At 41.1% G+C, this 19,066-nt stretch overlaps 1 protein-coding gene across 1 annotated transcript in view; it reads right to left on the bottom strand.

The window, feature by feature from the left end:
- Positions 1 to 19,066, bottom strand: part of SHROOM4 (shroom family member 4) — a 212,582-nt gene that overhangs the window by 4,563 nt on the left and 188,953 nt on the right. The window contains exons 6-8 of the mRNA XM_060001655.1: positions 6,995 to 7,795; positions 3,285 to 3,434; positions 2,228 to 2,408 (exon numbers count right to left, since the gene is read on the bottom strand). Coding sequence (XP_059857638.1) covers positions 2,228 to 2,408; positions 3,285 to 3,434; positions 6,995 to 7,795 — 1,132 coding nt within the window. The remainder of the gene's footprint in view (positions 1 to 2,227; positions 2,409 to 3,284; positions 3,435 to 6,994; positions 7,796 to 19,066) is intronic.

Below are 19,066 nucleotides of genomic sequence, written 5' to 3'. Positions count from 1 at the left end.
CTCATCCGTAAATTGAAGAAGTGCCCCCCACCAACCGTCCGTTGTTGTGAGGGTTAGATATGATCATAGAAGTAAAGTACTTAGTATTGTGCGTGGCACATTAAGTGCTCAATATATGTTTATTGATGCTGTTACTACTACTACTTCTACTATTACTACTACTAGTACCACCACCACCACCACCACCTGGCACTCTGAGCTAATGGATACCTGTCTAGCTGCAAGGTCCTGACAAGAATAGACCTGTCCCAGGTTGCTCCCAGCCTTTGCAGTCAGTATTGCATTATGGTCAATGGCATGGACTCTAGTGCCAGACTACCTGGGTTTGAACCCCAGCTCTGCCACAAAGTAATGGTGTAAACTTGAGCAAGTTACTCAACCTCTCTGTGCCTCAATTTCACCATCTAAAAGATGGGGTAACAATATTACTTACCTCATAGTGTTGTTATGAGAATGAAATGACTTAATACATACTACATGCTTAGAATAGTGTCTTCTATATAGGAAGTATGCTTCAGTGTTTTATTACTATTCCTGCTCAGGCACTCTGGGAGCATAAGCTTGTAGTTATGTAGAGTATGTTCTTTTCTCGTCCTTTATTTAGAGATGTCCGAGGTGACAAAGGACAAGAGAGCCTGCTCTGGGTCTGGGCCAGGTGTCATAATTCAGAACTGGTCAAAAGTCAGGAGCTCACCATTATCTTAGTGTAAAGTGTAATAGGTTTACATTTAGGGAAATTTCCAAAACCCACTGGAAATTAAGGATCAATGATATGAATGAGGCAACACAATTAGATGCCAAGAAGCTCCCAGTTATATCCGCACCCTCTGCTTTCCCAAACAAAACTCAGTGCCAGGGACAAGGGAGGGCTGGGGGCCAAATGATCAACTTGGAAAATCACCTACCTACCCCCAGCTCTTAGGTCCCATAGATCTGGAAGGAAGAAAGTGGACAGAGCCCTTTGTTTCTCAGCACTGGGGCTTTATAACCTGAACTTCAACTCTGGGGAAAGGGTAGTGGATACAGCTGTGGAGTCATCACAGACCCAGCTAGAGCTGAGTGGCTTTTCTGGGATATTACAAATTGGTGACTTTCCTCACCTATTTTCCTCAGAGACAAAAACTGTCTTAGCCCACCCACAATCACTTCAAGTCACTATCTGCTGTTCTGTGTTTTGCCATTTCTGATCATGTCTCTTTTCTCCTCATCAGACATTTATTAGGTTTGCTCCTAATAAAAAAATCCTGAGTGAGCCAGGAGCAGCCCTGTCATATTTAGGAAACATGGAATCCAAGGAAGCAGGCACCTGGATCAATAAAACTTTGATGCCACCATGCTTCCTATTCTTTCCTTGACATTTTGCTTCAGACTGGAAAGTGGTGGGGGTCTCTTGCAAATGGCCTTGAGCTTTTGTACAGGTCATGTCCTGAATAAGAAATATGGGCAGAAGAGCAATTTGCATTGAGTTCCGATGTCTACAAAGTGGTAAATTGGGCCTTTGAGGTTGCCGTGGAAACCCTATTTGCTTATGAAATAAAAGGGGTAAGTGCAGGGAGGGCAAAGTGATTCCAGGAATTTGATTAGAAACCCAGGCTAGTGGTACTTAGAGGAAGAAAGGGGAGGCTTCAGAACAACATCATCTCCATTTGTCTATTTTAGTACTTTTAAGAGATGATTGACTATTCTTGCAAATAAATATTAAAGTTGACTGGCCTATAATTTTTGCTTTTCTTTCTTGGCCAGTCTGCTCTCTCTTTGAAAGTTACACAGAATAAAATCAATGGCTGCCATTGGTTAGCACTCACTGGCAAAAACTCTGATGTACCTTGGGTAGCGAGTTACTTACAAGGCTGGCTTATTTCAGAGCAGAAAGTCAGACAGTCTTGACTTTGAGTCCTGGATCAACACTTAGTCTGTAACCCTGGGCAATCTGGTCCTCTCAACTGGTAAAAAGAAGACAGTAACGTCTATCTTATAGAGTTGGTTTTAGGATTTGAGAGACACTGTGATGATGATGATGATGATTACTATAATATTATTACTATTATTGACTGGATCAAAAAGAGACTGCAGTTGCATTTGTGAGAAACCTAGACAGGCTATTTGATTTCCATATTGAAAATACAGGAATGTACCAAGATACTCTGGATTGTGTAGAGGGCAGGTCAACCTCCAGACACACTCAAGCTAAATGCAGTAAATCTCTAAGGCATGCCAAAAACTTCACCTTTTTTTGAGCCAGTTCGTGGTCAATTTCCTCCTCTCCCAGGCCAATCTCTGCCATCTCGGGTTGGTCTTTCAACTTGTTCAGCAGCTCTGCTTTGGCCACAGAAATATTGTAATAAGCTGAATAAGAGGTAGGGATCCCTGGGGCACCGTGGGGAGGTGAGAAGTGCTGAAACTCTTGTCTGTGGAAACAAAAAATGACCATTTGAGCACCTCTGTTGACAGCCTGCTGACCTTTCTGCTTCCTAATTTCCTCATTTATAAAATGGGACCCTGCTTCACCAAGGAGTTATAAAATAAGGAAATAATGGATGGGGAGGCACTGTTCAAACATAAACAGGCCATGTGAAGGCTCTCTAGAAACCAAGTCAAGGCCAACTTTAAGAACTTAGAAGGCTATTTCTACATCCCTGACTTCCACAGCTGGGGGGACTTCTTTAGAGATCAATGGGTTTGGTCATTAACACCCCAATAAAATCCAGAAAAAACTAGAAGGCCCCTAAAGTTCCAGGCTTCTGATCATCAATGATTCCCCTTGGTTCAGGGTCCCAGTATATGGATCCCACGGGAGGGGCTAGGTGGTAGGGACATGTCTGAGACCTTAGCTATTTGTCCTCTAAGGCTGTTGGGCTCCATCCTACCCATCCTGGATGCCAGCCCAACCTGGCTCTATCTAGTCTGCTTGCTTATAAAGGCACTCCATGGCTTTCCTGGACACGCTCATCATTTCACCTTTCCTGGTGGTGCCACTCCTGCTTGAAATAACCCCTCCACTGCATCTCTCCCATAGCAAAGAGGTCACCTATGACCTCAGCAGTGGTCACCGTGTTGGAGGATGAGTTTAGCACCCCTGCCAGAGACTTTTTACAGGCCACCACATCTCTCATGAGCTCTTCTGAGATTGCCTGAGGTGGGGCAGGCCTTTGGCCTGAGAAGGGATAACACCTCTCAACTTCTGGCATATCCCCAATGGTCCCAGCCTCCTCCATGGTTGCAGAATGAAATGGGGGGAAATGGAACCAGTGGTGCCCAGGGGCTTGACAAGTGTAATAGCAGACCCTGTTGTCTTGGGTTCACTGAAGGCTGCGGGGTTGAGGTGCTGCTTCTCGGAGCCCCAGCCCATGAAAGAGAACTTCTCCTCAGGAAAGAAGTAGCTCTGGCTCCATGCTGGCTTGGGTTTGGACTCTTCTGCCATCAAAGCTTCTGGTCTGATGTGAGGAAAGAAATGAAATGCTTCAATGTTAGGGTTCAGTGATGGAGAGGCAAATAATTCCACCTATGGTTTATGTAAAGGGGAGACCCACCCCCACTATGTTCTTGTTGCCTACCAGCCATCCCTACCCTCCACCTGTCTGTGTCACTGCCCCTTCACTAACTTCTAGCTGTTTGAAAGGAAAAATAGGAGAAACTCATTAGTCATTTTTGCAGCTATTTGCAGCTCTTAGATAAAGGTCAAAAATAATGGGTAAAAGGCTCCACAGCTATTTACTGATTCATGCTATGCTGTCTCCTAATTCATCACACAAAAGAAATTTGGGCATGCCAATATTGCTCATCCTAGGTATTCATTTTACATGTAGGTTTTTAAGCTGATAGCACTGATAAAAGAGCACTACTAGCTAACATTCACATAGTGCTTACTATGCCCAGGAGCTGTACTAAGATAGATATATATATATATATATATATATGTGTGTGTGTGTGTGTGTGTGTGTGTGTGTAAATATAGACATAAAATGTAATGCTCATGACAACCATTTTATGGATAAGGAACATGAGGCACTGAGAGGTAAAGTGACTTTCCCGGGATCACGACAGTAAATGGCAGACCCGTGATTTAGACCTAGGTGACCTAACTCCAGAATCTGTGCTTTTAGCCACTATACTATACTGCCACAGGGTCAACTTGACATCACATAAAACCCTGCATGTAAGGAATTTTCTGGCTGGACTGTATCTATGTTAGCAGAGAAGAGAACATTCTGGAGGAAATATAAATGTATGAATTTAGGGAATTCCTACCTATAAGAAAAATATTTAGGGGCATGTGTGCGAGTTGAAAGTTAGAAAGTACTGAAAGAAAGCACAGAATTTTTTTTAAAAAAAGGATGTGGCTATCTGTCAATTATATCTCAATAAAACTGGAGAAAAATTTTGAAAAAGGATGTGCTAATTAGAGACTCAGTTCCCTAGCAGACATGGCCCTGTACTATATTATAGTGTATCATATCAGGCACTGTGTTCTAGGGCTCCTTTCCTCATACTCTCCATTAATAGGGCAGAGGTTATAGGAGATCTATGAGAACATAATTTGACCTTGATAATGAACTTTGTTGCAAAAATAAGATTCCTTCTCCAGAGCACTGAGAGAAAATGCATAGAGTCCATAAAGCAAACTATACCTGTAAGTGAATCAGAGTTATCAGATTTAACCAATGCTCAATAATTCCACTCACCTGCTTCTACATGTATCCTGACATTTTGTAACTAAAGAGTATGTGGGTTACAGACTCTAGTTTAACGTGGCTGAAATTAGGATGTCTTTTTTTTTTTGCATTTTAGATTCAAAATATTACACATCTACTTGCCCTTAACACTACTTTCCCTTACAAAACCTTAAAGGCACTTCCTGCTGGGTAGAACCCTGTGCTCTCTGAGGGTCTGGAATAGGATCTTCTTGAGGAGCCCAGAGATCCTGGGGTGATGTAGTTGGCACAGTGAGCCAGACTATCTGGGTTCTGGCTACCTGTGATCTTCTGCAACTTAATTTATATCCCTGTGCCTCACTTTTCTCATCTAAAAACTGTAGGAAACTAATGGTATCTATTTCATAGGCTTGTTGTGAAGATTAAATCAGTCAATAAACAAATGTGCTTAGAACAATGCTTGGCACATAGTAAAGAGGCAAAAAATATTAGCTATGTCGGGAATGATGTTTTTCCTTAAATTTCCATCACTCAAAGAAGCATCTATAATTGACTTTTTGCAGCCATAAGCCAGGCTTGTATGCAAACAAATGTTTCCCCTTGCATCCCATAGTCATTAAGAAAAAAAAAATCTGTGCAACAAGTTACAAGATCTCTAGTAATAGCAATTTCCTTCTCTCTGGACAAGGTGCCAAGATGAATGGAGGTACATAAAGGAGGAAGGACTAGGAGGCTGAAAGGGGTAAGCCTGGGGCCTGTAACTACTACCTCTGGTACACATTGCCTTCTAGGGGACAGGAGGTCTAAGTAAAGGCCTGGCTACTGCAGGAACCAGATCTCCCTAAGAGAGCCTGCCTAGGATGGCAAAAGAAGCATAGATTTTGGAGTAAGATCTGGCTTTGAGTCTTTTCTGTGTAATTCTGAGTTAGGTAGTCCCTTATTTTACTCAGCTTTAGTTTCCGCATCTGTCAAATGGGGATAATAATGGCCCATAGGGCTGTTGGGAGAATTCAATGAAATAATAGATATAAAATGGCTAGCAGTGTCTGACACATATCAAATGCTTAATATGTGATCATTCATTCATTCATTCTTTCTTCAGAAATATTAAGTGCCTACTATGTGCTAGGTTGCCTTCTCTTCTCTCTGCTGTGATAGGTAACAATCCACAGTCACTTTCCACAAATGTTTTCTAATTACAATAAGAATACCCCCCAGCTAGATGGGCAGCTTGAGAAGCAGCCACTAGGGATCTGACAAATTCTCATAGTGTCTGGGAGCCAGGCCCTGTAAGTGCTGTGCCTGTGGCACCTTAGGCTGGAAAACTTGTCAACTAGCTCCAGATAGCCAAGTAATGGATTTGTCCATCAGTAAAAGACACAATAACAAGGTACTTCTAATAGCAACAAGTCTCAGGCAAGTTCCTTCTGTAAAGGTATTTAAAGGAAGCACTGAAAGGATAGACACCTGCCCCTCATCCCCATCCCCAGCAGAGAGTCCGTGGAGCTCTCTGCAGGAGGATTGGCAGAGCCAAAAGCCAAAGCTCTTTTGTTTTGGAGCAAAGAGGACAACCACACATTGTGGGGCACGCCAGTGAGCATTGGCACAGTGAAGGGAACAGTTCTGTGGCCAGAGTACACTCCTTCTGCAGCCTCTCTGCCCAGACAGCTGACCCTGTCAACTACCACTTTTGGTACTACCATTTGCCCACTGAAGCAAATGCAAAGAGGCAGAGGAAACAAGGGTGGGGGTGATGGAGAAAGTGGAAGATGAAAAGAATGCCTTTGGCTGTTGTAAGGAATGGTCAGGGCATAAAGCATCCAACCCCAGGAACACCTTTGATGCTGGGGGTGGGGGAAGAGTTTAGAAGCTCAGACAGGTCCTAGAGCAGAGGCAGGTCAGGTTGTGAGCTGGCCTCTTGTTCTAGAGAGCAAGCAGCAGAAAAGGCAGAAAAGGACCTGAGCCAGGCTTCTGGAAAAGGCCACAAGGCAATAACGGTTTAATGCCTTATTGCTCAGGGGCCAGACACTGATGCATACCTTAAAGACAAACTAGAAAAAAATAAATATAGTACCTTGATAGTGATATTTAGGGATAAGAACATCAGTGACATTTACTGAGTACCTACTATGTGCTAAGTATGGGGCTATGTCTTTTACGTGGATTATCCTCATATTCACAACAACCATGTATCATCATGCCCATTTTCCAGGTGAGAAAACTGAGGCTGGAAATAGTTTAATTGACCAGCCCAAGGTCACACAGCTGGCAAATGGTGAAGGTGGAATTCAAACTCATGCTGCCACCTCTTCAGGGACCTAACGTCTTTCATAAGCACTTACTTGGGGGAATCAGTGGTCTCCTGCTCTGATGTTCTCCAAAGCCCACCAATGCCATAATAGCAAGGGGGCAGAGCCTTCTCAGCTTGAGATCCCAAATGGCCCCTTACTGGAGGCAGGAAATTGCTGGAATGGAGAGCAAAGGACTCTTGCTCTGCTGGAAGGCTTTGTGAGCCCTGCCTTGAAGCCTCCAGGTGGCCAAAGCCCAGGGGTTGGGGCTGCTCCAGGACCTCCTCAGGATTGAGGGCACTGGAACCAGTGGTTTCTGAACTGAAATACTGGGGTGGCAGCTCTTCCTCCTCCCCCTCCTCCTCCACCCCCTCTTCCTCTTCTTCCTCTTCCTCCTCCTCTTCCTCCTCCTCTCGCTGCTGCTTTTGCTGCTTCTGCTGCTGTTGCTGCTGCTGCTGGGCTGCACGAAAGAGCCTGTACTTCTCCCAGTTGGGAGGAGGAGGGCGAGGAGGAGGAAAGGCCTTCTTCCTGGCACCCAGAGGATCTGGCTGGATCTCAACAACTTTGGTAAAGAGCTCCTTCCTATGCTGCCCCCAGGCCCGGGAGCTCTGAGGATCCAAGCTGATGTGGCTCTCTGAGAAGGCCCGGCCCCGCAGTGGGCGGGGCATGGAGGCTAGGGAGCTCTCCTCTTCATAAACGGAGGTTTCCTCTGGTTTTTTTGAGGAGTGCTTGAAGTCTCCAAGGAGGTCAAGAGAAGAGATTGCTCGGTAGCTTGACAAGTCCAGTGCTGGGTTCTCAAAGCAAGGATGGAAGGGGGTTGCCCATGAAAAGCTAGCCTTGGAATGAGCCATTTCCCTGCAAAACAGCAGATAAAGGTTGTATAAAGCAAGCACGTTGCAGATGGTCCCATAATTTTGGATAACATCATTTATGTAAAATTTAAAACAGCCGCAAAACAATATAATATAGGTAGTAAGTGTAGTAATAATAATATATGCTATATAATACTGATAGCTAACACTTACTGAGTGCATACTAAGTGCCAGACACTGTTTTAAGTGCTTTCCATGTCTTAACTTATTTAATGCTCACAATAACCATAGGAAGTAGCTATTATTATTGTCCTGATTTTGTATCTGGGGAAACTGAGGCATGGGCAGGTTAAGTCATTGCTCAGGGTCATAAAGCTGGTAAGTGGCAGAGCTAGGATTTGAACATGGAGAGTCTAACTCCAAAGTCTGGATATACACACCACCCCACACAAATGTGCTGTGTTCTGGGGCTTGCAAGTGTGGTTATCCTGCTACATCTGTTGTTTTTGTTTTGTTTTTAATTATGAAACATTTCAAATGTTTAAAAACATACAGAGATTGTTATAATAAATATTCATGTTCCCACCTACTGCCCACAATTAGCACATTTTAATACTTTACCATCTATGCTTCATGAATTTTTAAAATAATAATATCCTTTGTTTCACTCCCCACTTCTATTCCCCTGCTGCCTCTCTACATGCAAGCTGTATCATGAATTTGGCATGTATACTTTCTGTCCATGTTCTTATACTTGTACCAAAAAACATCGAGCAGGCCATTCACAAATATCTGCTATTTTGGATTTAAAATATATCCTTCTAATGCAATTCCAATCCGAATTCTCACCAGGACTTTTAACTATAGAATTTTTGTGTTAACTTGCAAAATAAAGCAGGATATGGTAGTCCCCATTTGTCCACTGTTTCATTTTCCAAGGTTTCAGCTACCTGTAGTCAACCACAGTCCAAAAAATAGTAAATGAAAAATTCCCAAAATAAACAATTCATAAGTTTTGAAGTGCACACTATTCTGAGTAGTGTGATGAAATCTCCCGCCGTCCTGCTCCATCCTTCCCAGGACTTAAATCATCCCTTTGTCCAGCGGATCCCACCCATTAGTCACTTAGTAGCTGTCTTAGGTTATCAGATGGACTGTCACAGTGTCACAGTGCTTGTGTTCAAGTAAGCCTTATTTTACTTAATAATGGCCCCAAGGCCTAAGAGTAGAGATGCTGGCAATTTAGATCTGCCAAAGAGAAGCCGTAAAGTGCTTCCTTTAAGTGAAAAGGTGAACGTTCTTGACTTAATAAGGAAAGGGAAAAAATCATATGCTGAGGTTGCTAAGATCTATGGTAAGAACGAATCTTGTATCCATCAAATCATGAAGAAGGAAAAAGAAATTCGTGCCTGCTGTCATATCTCAAACTGCAAAAGTTACAGCCAGAGTGCATGACATGGGCTTAGGTAAGATGGAAAGGCATTAAATTTGTGGATGGAAGACATGAACAGAAAGCATGTTCTGACTGACAGCAATGTGTTGCGCCAGAAAACATGGAGCCTATACGAAGACTTCAGCAAGGGATCCCCCGAAACAAGTGACTTCAGCCATTTACTGCAAGTAAGAGATGGTTACAAAGATTTAGGAATAGGTTTGGACTGAAAAACAGGAAAGTTACTGGAAAGGCTGCATCTGTCAATGAAGAAGCCACTGCCACATTTCTGGCAGAGTTGAGGAAGTTGATCAAGGAGAGAGACAGAATTCATATAACTTTTATTACAGTATATTTTTATAATGTTCTATTATATTATTAGTTATTACTGTTAATCTCTTACTCTACCTAATTCACAAATTAAACTTTATCATCAGTATGTATGTATTTAAAAGAAACATAGTATATATAGGGTTCAGTACTATCTGTGGTTTCAGGCATCCACTGGGGGTCTTGGAATGTATCTCCCACAGATACATGGGGACTACTGTATAATAAAAAACATATTTTGCTACAGAAGAAATAGGGGGTAAGTAAGGTATAAAGCATAATATAAAGCAATTATAATTAAAACTGTTTTACTGACTAATAGAACATAATTGAAAGTCCAGAAACATATCAAACTATTTATAAAAATGTCATATATAATTCACCTTCCATAACAAGAAGATAAAGATTATTTAATAGATATTTTTGAGACAATTGCAGAGCAGTATTATTTGGAGCTGCACCATATATTATATACCAAAATAAATTTCAGATTCAAGAGTTCAGGGTGTGTGTGCGTGTGTGTGTGTGTATAAAATTTTAATATGTGTTATATGTGTATATATGTATATATATATTACATAGTTATAAGAAAAAACTATCAGAAAGCTTAAAAACTATGACTTGTGAGGTGAAATAAGACTCTCATCTCATAAGTAATAGAAAAGTATATGCAAGGAAAACAAGTCCAGGTTTAGTTAAATATGTATAAGAGTTAAACTTCTGTATAATAAAGAGGGACCAAAGCAAAGGACATCTCTTTAATCTCTGAGTTTAAAGAGTTAAGCCCTCTAAGCCAGAAGATCTGGTTTCCTGCTATAGTCTGTGAGCAATCAGCATCATGCTAAGTACTGCCTAGTGACAGGAAATTCCAGCAGTTCAATTAAATCATCAGACAGAATATCCATTCAGTAGTCACAATGAAGACTGAGAATATTTCCTCAAAAAATAATAATACACATAATGGTGGCCCAGGTCAGATAGAATGGAAAGCAAAATCTCCTTCATTCCCCTCATCTGCAGTCCCCATCCTGGCTAGCTCATCCCTCATGTGGATCAGAAATTCATAGCCACACATCCCCATTCTCTTCTCATTTGGACCTTAGCCCACCTGTAGCTCCTTAAGATTATAATAATTCCTTGTGTACAGACTGTTCCACCTGGCATTTCCCCCCTCAGGAAACAAACAAACAAGGTGGTGAGTGGGAAGTAATAGGATGATAAATGCTATCAGGCACAGAGGCCTTTCCTGACCACCTTATCTAAAGTAGAGACAACTTATCCTTAATTATCATTTTTCTATTTTGCCTTTCTCAGAGCATACACCCCCACAAGGGCAGAGATCTTGTGTGTCTCATTCATCTGGTACCTACTGCCTGGCACATAGTAGGCATTCCATAAATATTTAATAACTGAGCTAATTCCCACAAAAACCCCCAAGGACCATGATACTCATATCATAAAAAAAGTTGAATTAAAGGGAAAAAGCAATAAACAAGACAAAGAAGGGCACTATAATATTAATGATTAGAAAACACAATTAAGATCTAATTACCCTGAATCTTTATGTACCAAATAACATAGCATCAAAATTCATAAAGCAAATATATAGAAAATGCAAAGGTAGAAAAAGCAGAAACAAAATATAAGACTTTTTCAGCTGATGACAAAACTGTATCCAGTCACAATAAAATAACACTAGAAATTAATAGCAAAATGAAAAACAAATACTTCTAGCACACAGAAAATAAAAGGGAGAAAATATCCCCCACTCTAGTCAAAGAGGAGATCTAATCTAAAATTGTAGACTACCTACAAATAACAACATTTAAAATATCAGAAGAGGATGTGGTTGATTAAAACAATGATTAAAGGAAAATTGATAGTCTTAAATACTTATATTAATACATAAAAACAAATTAAAACAAATGAATTATGCTTTCAACAAAAGAAGTTAAGAGCCACAAAAATAGACCTAAGCAAAGCAGAAATAAAACTAATGGCAGAAATTAATACACTAGAAAACAAATAATAGAACTAATAATTAAAGCCAAAAGCTTTCTTCAAAAGAAAATATAAAACCATAAAACAGATAAACCTCTTGCTAATCTAATTAAAAATCCTAAATGCACAAAATTAGAAATGGAGAAATAACCACAGTTACAAAGTAAATGAAAAGAGTAAGAGAACACTTTGCTCTACTCTATGAAAACAGATTTGAAAACTTAGTTTTCTAGGAAAACATAATTACCAAAACTAATTGCAGAAGAACGAAAATATCTAAACCACAGGTTATCATAGGAAAAAATTTGATAAATTTGACCAAAAGAACAGCACACTCCCATGATCTTGTGTTAATTCTACCAACCTTCAAGTAACAGACAACCTCAATGCTATTTACACTTTCTAGATTCTGGAATCTAGAGAACAGGGGGAGAAGAAAAGAATCCTGCATAACATCAATACCAAAACCTAGCAACTAGAACATACATAAAGGAAAACCAGAGACCATTCTCATCGAAGAATACTAATGCAAAACTCACCGTTTTTTGCATTTAAAAACATAAATATTAGAACATTAGTAGATATAAGTAATTTATTAATAAACTACCAACATATATTAAAGGTGAACGCTCAAAACAATTCTTTCTGAGAAGGGTGCATGATCCAAAAAGTTGGAAACCATTGGTCTGAGGCAGTTGTTCCTAATCGAAGTGGCTCTTAATTGGAATTACCTGAAGATGTTGTTTAAAATGCAAATTCCTCGGCTCCACTTCTATCAATAGAAATTGAGATTTAGTACCTTGTGGTGGAGCCCAGGAATCTACGTTTTAAACAATTTCCCGAAGGGATTCTAATACCAGTGGTTCAGGGATCATACTATGGAAACAAAGGTCCAGGGTGAAAAAGATGGGAGTGTTGTGGTTTGGAGGTAGAGGTTTGGGGATAGAGTTATTTGTTCCAGTTAGGCTGGTTTCCAATCTGTACAGTATGTGTCCCACCCCTCAGCACACACATTCCTACCTTCTGTCCTTGCCTCTCCTGTTCTTCCCCACCTTCATCTCAAATCTAGATCTTATGAGATGCAGGTGGTGAAAGCAACGTCTCCAAAGGCTCAAGTTGGGCCAATGTCCTGCAGCCGTGGTGAGAAAAACCCTGCTCCATGATAGTCATCAAATTTACCACTCTTTCCTTGCCAGGGCACAGGAAAGGCAACAGAGCAGAGCACAAAGAACACAGTGTTAGAAAGACTTGGGTCTGAATTTCAGTAAAATTTAAAAATCTGCCTCCAGAACCCAAAAGCTGCATGACCTTGAGGAAAGTATTTAATTTACCTCAGTTTCAGTAAAATATCTATCTTAACAAACCTGCTGTGAGGATTGACCATATAAAATAAAAAGGACCTAGCAATGATGCTGGGTACATGGAAAAGTGATTAATAAATGACAGAACTATGCTTATTATTAGAGTGAAGTCCTTAGGGCCACTGCATATGGTTGTGCAAACTGTGCAGTGTACAGCCTTCACTGCTGTATGCTTCAGCCCTGCTCCTTGTTCCCATCAAGGGAGTTGAACTGCACTGTCCCCTGGTTAATGTTCAGCCCTACTCAATAGCCAAGAAACCAAGAGTCCTGGAGTCCCAGCTCAGCTACATGGCTGCCGAGCCAGGAGGCCCTAGATAACCAAGGATTTTAATCCTAGGCTCATTCACTCACTCTTCTCATCTACTAAAAGGGAGAGAGAATAAAAGGCAAGTTTAGGCTTAAAAGCAGTGTGACGATCAACAAGACTAGATATTCTATGTTGTCTTGTTTAGGTACGAATCACTTATGTCAGCATTACAGAATTTACCTTTAAGTAGCCAACTCCAGAACCAGTTGGAAGAAAAGAGCACACCCTTCTAGGGACATTTGGTGCCCCGATTTATGGCACTGTGACACTATCCTGAGGCACTAGGCTCTAGCAAGGCAACCTGGAAATTGCTATTCTCTGCATCAATCCTAATTTCAAAAGCACTGCTCTCCCACTGACACAGCTTGTGTAAGGGCAGCCTGAACCTTGCAGAGTCATTTACATCAAGGGAGCAGAACTAGGCAAGACTCCAGAAAAGGGGAAGCACTGCCCTCGATGGGACCAGCTGGGCCAATGTGTGTACAAGTCATCCAAGCTGTCATTCAGTATTACACTGTGCAAGGTGACCAGATCTCAGGGGAGCAAAACCCGTAGCCCTTGCTTTCCAGGCACTAATAGCTGAAGCAGACTGGTGAATGGGAGGCTTGCACTGAAGTGTGTCAGGCTCAGGCCAAGGATATTGGTCTCTAGAGGCCCTAGTTTCAAAGGGCTCAAGCCACCTATATGCACAGAAATCTAAATCTACAACTCTTCTTTGGGATGAAGTAATGATTCTTCCCTAGAGTGGAGGATAAGGAGCTAAATTAAGGGAAAAGAACTATGGTTTCTTACATCTTACTTACTATGTGTCACACACTTTTGTAGGCACTTTCATGCAGGTATTTCTATTAATCTTCACACCAGCTCATTGAAGTAATTACCATTTTTGCCAGTTTGCAGGTGAGGATCCTGAGGCTTAGAGAGTGTCATTAATTTTCCCAGCTAGTAAGAAGTAGTAGTGTCCAGACTGGAACTTGCCTTATCTGGCTCCAAGGGAAATCCCACTGAAGCAAGGACTCCTGAGTTAAGGCAAAAGGTACTTGCACTACATTCATCCCCAAGGTGTTCTCAAAGACTTTAACTCCTTGCTGAAGAGAGGGGAGGGAGCATGAAAGCTAAGTCTGAGAAAGGGCTTTGTTGACACCAGCAAGGAGCCTACATCTCAAAAACAAAAGCAAATCGTGTGCCAAGTTCTGGGCTGTTCTTCTCTTTTCCTCTTGGCACAGGCTGCCTGTTCTTCTGATGAATAGATTTTCCCCTTTTGTTACTATCTTTTTTTTTGGGGGGGGAGGGGCTCATAGTAATTGAAAATGAAAACCAGTATTTTCAGAGACTGAAAAATCTCCTCCCGCCTCCTCCTTAGGCCTTTTGAAGTTTTCTTGTTTGGAATTTTTATTTTTAACCTCACCACAATAGCTTGGCATTCCAGGATCTCAGCAGCAAGAGTGCACAGTCCCAGCCCCTCTCCCCTTCCCCTTTCCCCAGCAGCCAAAAGATAAGACTGCTCCAAGAGAAACAGCCACTCCCAGCTTATTGCTGAAGGAAATATTTACAAGATCCAGGAAGTGAGATACAAGGAGGCTACACAGGGAGGGGAGAAGGGCCCAGAGAGCTCGTTGTTGCCACGCTTCTCTGCCTCTGGGGCCACAGAACTTCAAGCAAGGAACAATTAGTCTGGCAACAGCAAATACAAGTGGCAGGACTCATTCTGAGCCTTCTACAGCCCCCAGGAGCCTGCTGCAAAGTGCCCTTTGAAGAAATCAGAGAAGTCCTTGCTATACTGGGGCTGTCCTGGGTGAAGCTTAGATTCCTCTCTCCAATGACTCCAACTTGGAGTTTCCAAGAAGGTCTTTCCATTACTCCTCTGAACCCTACATAGTGTCACAGACATGGTGCTAAGGGATGGTAATGACCACTCTTGTTTACTCAGAGTCCACCATGTGTCAGGCACAGCACTGGACAGTTAACAGACTCCATCTCGTTTCACCCTGAAGACAATCTTCCAGCCTGAGTATTCTCTTGCCCATGTTAGAAATGAGACTCAGGGAGGTTAAACAACTGAGGGAACATAAAGAGAATAAGCAGCCAGGAGAAGTTACAGCTAAGGTCCATCTGACTCCAATGCCCGTGCTTTTGCCAGCACAACATGCTGCCTCTTCAGCATTCTCATAACCTTCTCAAGAGATTTAATAAAAGACATTTTAGCAGCACGTAACACACTGTGGAGGGGCCTGGAGGGTTTGATATCCATGAGAACAATTTAATGGAGGATCAGGCTGGCCGAGGTTATTGAGGCTCTATTCTCTAATAGGCAGTGGTTCTGAAACTTGAACATGCATCAGAATCACCTGGAAGGCTTATTAAAACACAGTTGGCTTAGTCCTACCCCCAGAATTTCTAATTTGGTAGGTCTGGGGCAGAGTGGAGAATTTTTATTTCTAACAATTCCCAGGATGATGATGGTATTGCTGGTCCCAGATCACACTTTGAGATCCACTGCTCTAAACAGTCATTATCTACCAGGTTCCCAACTCACCAGGGTATCTTAAGAGGTATAAAGCCATTAAAAAAAACTCTCAAGGAGTTCCCTGGTGGCGCAGTGGTTAAGAATCCGCCTGCCAATGCAGGGGAAACGGGTTCGAGCCCTGGTCCGGGAAGATCCCACATGCCGCAGAGCAACTAAGCCCACGCGCTACAACTACTGAGCCTGCGCTCTAGAGACCGTGAGCCACAACTGCTGAGCCCGTGTGCTGCAACTACTGAAGCCTGTGTGCCTAGAGCCCATGCTCTGCAACAAGAGAAGCCACTGCAATGAGAAGAATGAGAAGCCCACACACCGCAAGGAAGAGTAGCCCCCACTCACTGCAACTAGAGAAAGCCCATGCACAGCAACAAAGACCCAATGCAGCCAAAAAAAAAAAAAAGCTCTCAAAACGAAATGCATTTTAATTAACTATATACATATCACCCATGTAACAAGTGCAAGAAGATTTATAAAATAAAATAATGGGAGGTCCATAAAGCTCTGGGAATCCTGATGCTATTTAAGGAAATTCGGTGCCCCACAATCATTAAACAATGGATGTGCCAGGGGAAGAGAGCAATTTTTGTATATTTAAGTCCTCATATATACCAGATGTTAATGTACTAAATTTCGAAGACCTAAAATACAGTGGAATAGACTTAACACCAAAGTTATAAAGAACATGATTTTATCTCAGTTTAAAAGGTATTCTGGGTGCTCAATTATGAATGACAATTATCATAGAGTAGTTCTTTGGCACGAACATATTTAACATTCGAGGTTTTAACCCTTTGAGAGTAGCCCTAAAGATCCATGAAGTGTAATAACTGGTCATTTTGCAAAGGGTATGAAGTTGACTTGCAAGGCCTCACAATACTGCTTTGTAGGGCAAGTCACCAAGCAAAGGAGGGAGCCTAGTCAACCACTTGGCATTCCCATCTCAATGTGGTTTGATAGGTCTCTATTTGTTAACAAGGTACATAGGTGTGGAGTAACCATGGTAGAGAGAATATGTGCTTCTCTGTGAATAATGGCACTGAAATGCAAACTATTTGCAAACTAGTGCTGATGATGGAAGTGAAGAGAAATGTAATGGTCTTGAGAAAGTAATGGTTCTGAGTCAGATAATAAAATGTTCATTAGTGGGGGTGGAGAGGTTCTATGTTGTAATAATGGTGACAAATTTGAAGATTCACAAATGTCTGGTGATGTACCCCCTCAGAAATGTCAAGTTCTCACAGATTTAGATAAGCAGAAGTGCTGGTTGATGGAGAATTCTAGCAAAACAAATTCTAGCTAATAGAGAGATCAAGCATGTCCGGTAAGTAAGAGTCTGTCATTGGTATGGGGATTTTTCTAAAGCCCTTGATCTTTAACTTTGCAGGCCTAAATCAAACCAATGTGGGCTGCCTCTTCTTCAGATTTTCTTTTTTATTATGAATTCCAGCAACTTGACATGTACCCCAAGAACACCATGTGCATTCAACTCCAGCTATTTACATTTTACCAGATGATTTTCTGAATCTTCTTTGTGCAAGGCTACTATCAGATTCAACATGTGAGTTTAGAATTTAGCATTTTTTGTTGTTAATACTATTACAAATACCCATTTCTGTATAAGACCCAATATTTGTATACCTGTCACTGTTAATGGCTATATTCTATTCCATCATGATGATATACTAGATTAGTAAATATTTTCCATGATTATAAATAGCACTACTTTAAATATCTTTAAAAAATTATTTTTTTCCTTTTTAGGTTATTTCCTTGGGGGTATGCTGGATCAAGGAGTATGTACAAACAGTTTTGTAACTCTTGTCACATATTTCTAGACTGTCTTTTAGGAAAACTGAACCAATTTATACTGCCCCCCAAAACACATACTGTTTCCTTAAGTCTTGTCAAGATAGGGTTTTGTAATTTCTATTTATAATTTCCATTAATTGTTGATAATTTAATAAGCAGGTTGTGAAACCTTGATGTTGTTTTTATTTGCACTTCTTTAATTGGTAGAGAGGTTGTACTTTTCCAGGCAGTGATTTTACTGCCTTTATTTCCTCATGTGTAAATTGGCTGTTCATTTTCCTTGCCCTTTTATGAAGCTGAATTTGAAAGCCGACCTCCTATATCTGTATCCATTCTTTACATTTTTCGGACAGTCAACTGTTATCTGTGATGCTGACCCCAGACATTTTCCTCATTCTGCTATTTAGCTTTTTATTACATTTTGTTGTACAAAGGTTTCTTCCGCCAACTTTTAAATATTTGAAACCATCCATCTTGTCTCTGATGATATCCTCCGTTTAACAGGCACAAATTTATCTTCCATCCGTAGCTGGAGTGAATATGCTGTTCAACTGGTCTGCTTTCTGAAATTTACTACAGAGTATTCTACGCACTGTGGCTCTAAGTTAATTATTCTCCATATTGATACCTACAGTTCCCAACATTTATTGAAGACAGATGATTGCTTTCCAAAGTTCACGGTTGCATCCAGTGTGCTCTATAGTCTTAGTATCTGTTCCTAGAATCTCTCTTTTTTATTTAATTTCACTGTGTGACTTTTTTTCAACCCACTATCATATGGTTTTAATGACTGTCACTTTATGACAGACTTTAAAATCTGATAGGGTAAGTCTACCACCATTAGCTTTTTTTTTTAAACATCTTTATTAGAGTATAATTGCTTTACAATGGTGTGTTAGTTTCTGCTGTATAACAAAGTGAATCAGCTATACATAAACACATATCCCCATATCTCCTCCCTCTTGTGTCTCCCTCCCACCCTCCATATCCCACCCCTCTAGGTGGACACAAAGCACTGAGCTGATATCCCTGTGCTATGCTGCTGCTTACCACTAGCTATCTATTCTACATTTGGTAGTGGATATATGTCCATGCCACTCTCTCACTTAGTCCCAGCTTGCCCTTCCCCCTCCCCGTGTCCTCAAGTCCATTCTCTACGTCTGCAACTTTATACCTGTTCTGTTCTTCAGAAACAGTTTTTTTTTAGATTCCATATATATGTGTTAGCATATGGTACTTGTTTTCTCTCTCTGACTTACTTCACTCTGTATGACAGTCTCTAGGTCCATCCACCTCACTACAAATAACTCAATTTCGTTTCTTTTTATGGCTGAGTAATACTCCACTGTATATATGTGTCACATCTTCTTTATCCATTCATCTGTCAATGGACACTTAGATTGCTTCCATGTCCTGGCTATTGTAAATAGAGCTGCAATGAACATTTTGGTACATGACTCTTCTTGAATTATGGTTTTCTCAGGGTATATGCCCGGTAGTGGGATTGCTGGGTCATATGGTAGTTCTATTTGTAGTTTTTTAAGGAACCT

Source organism: Delphinus delphis, chromosome X (genome assembly GCF_949987515.2).
Source record: "Delphinus delphis chromosome X, mDelDel1.2, whole genome shotgun sequence".
NCBI classification, from domain to species: domain Eukaryota; kingdom Metazoa; phylum Chordata; class Mammalia; order Artiodactyla; family Delphinidae; genus Delphinus; species Delphinus delphis.
Note: the sequence above shows the minus strand (reverse complement) of the source record. Positions and strands in the feature narration are given on the sequence as shown.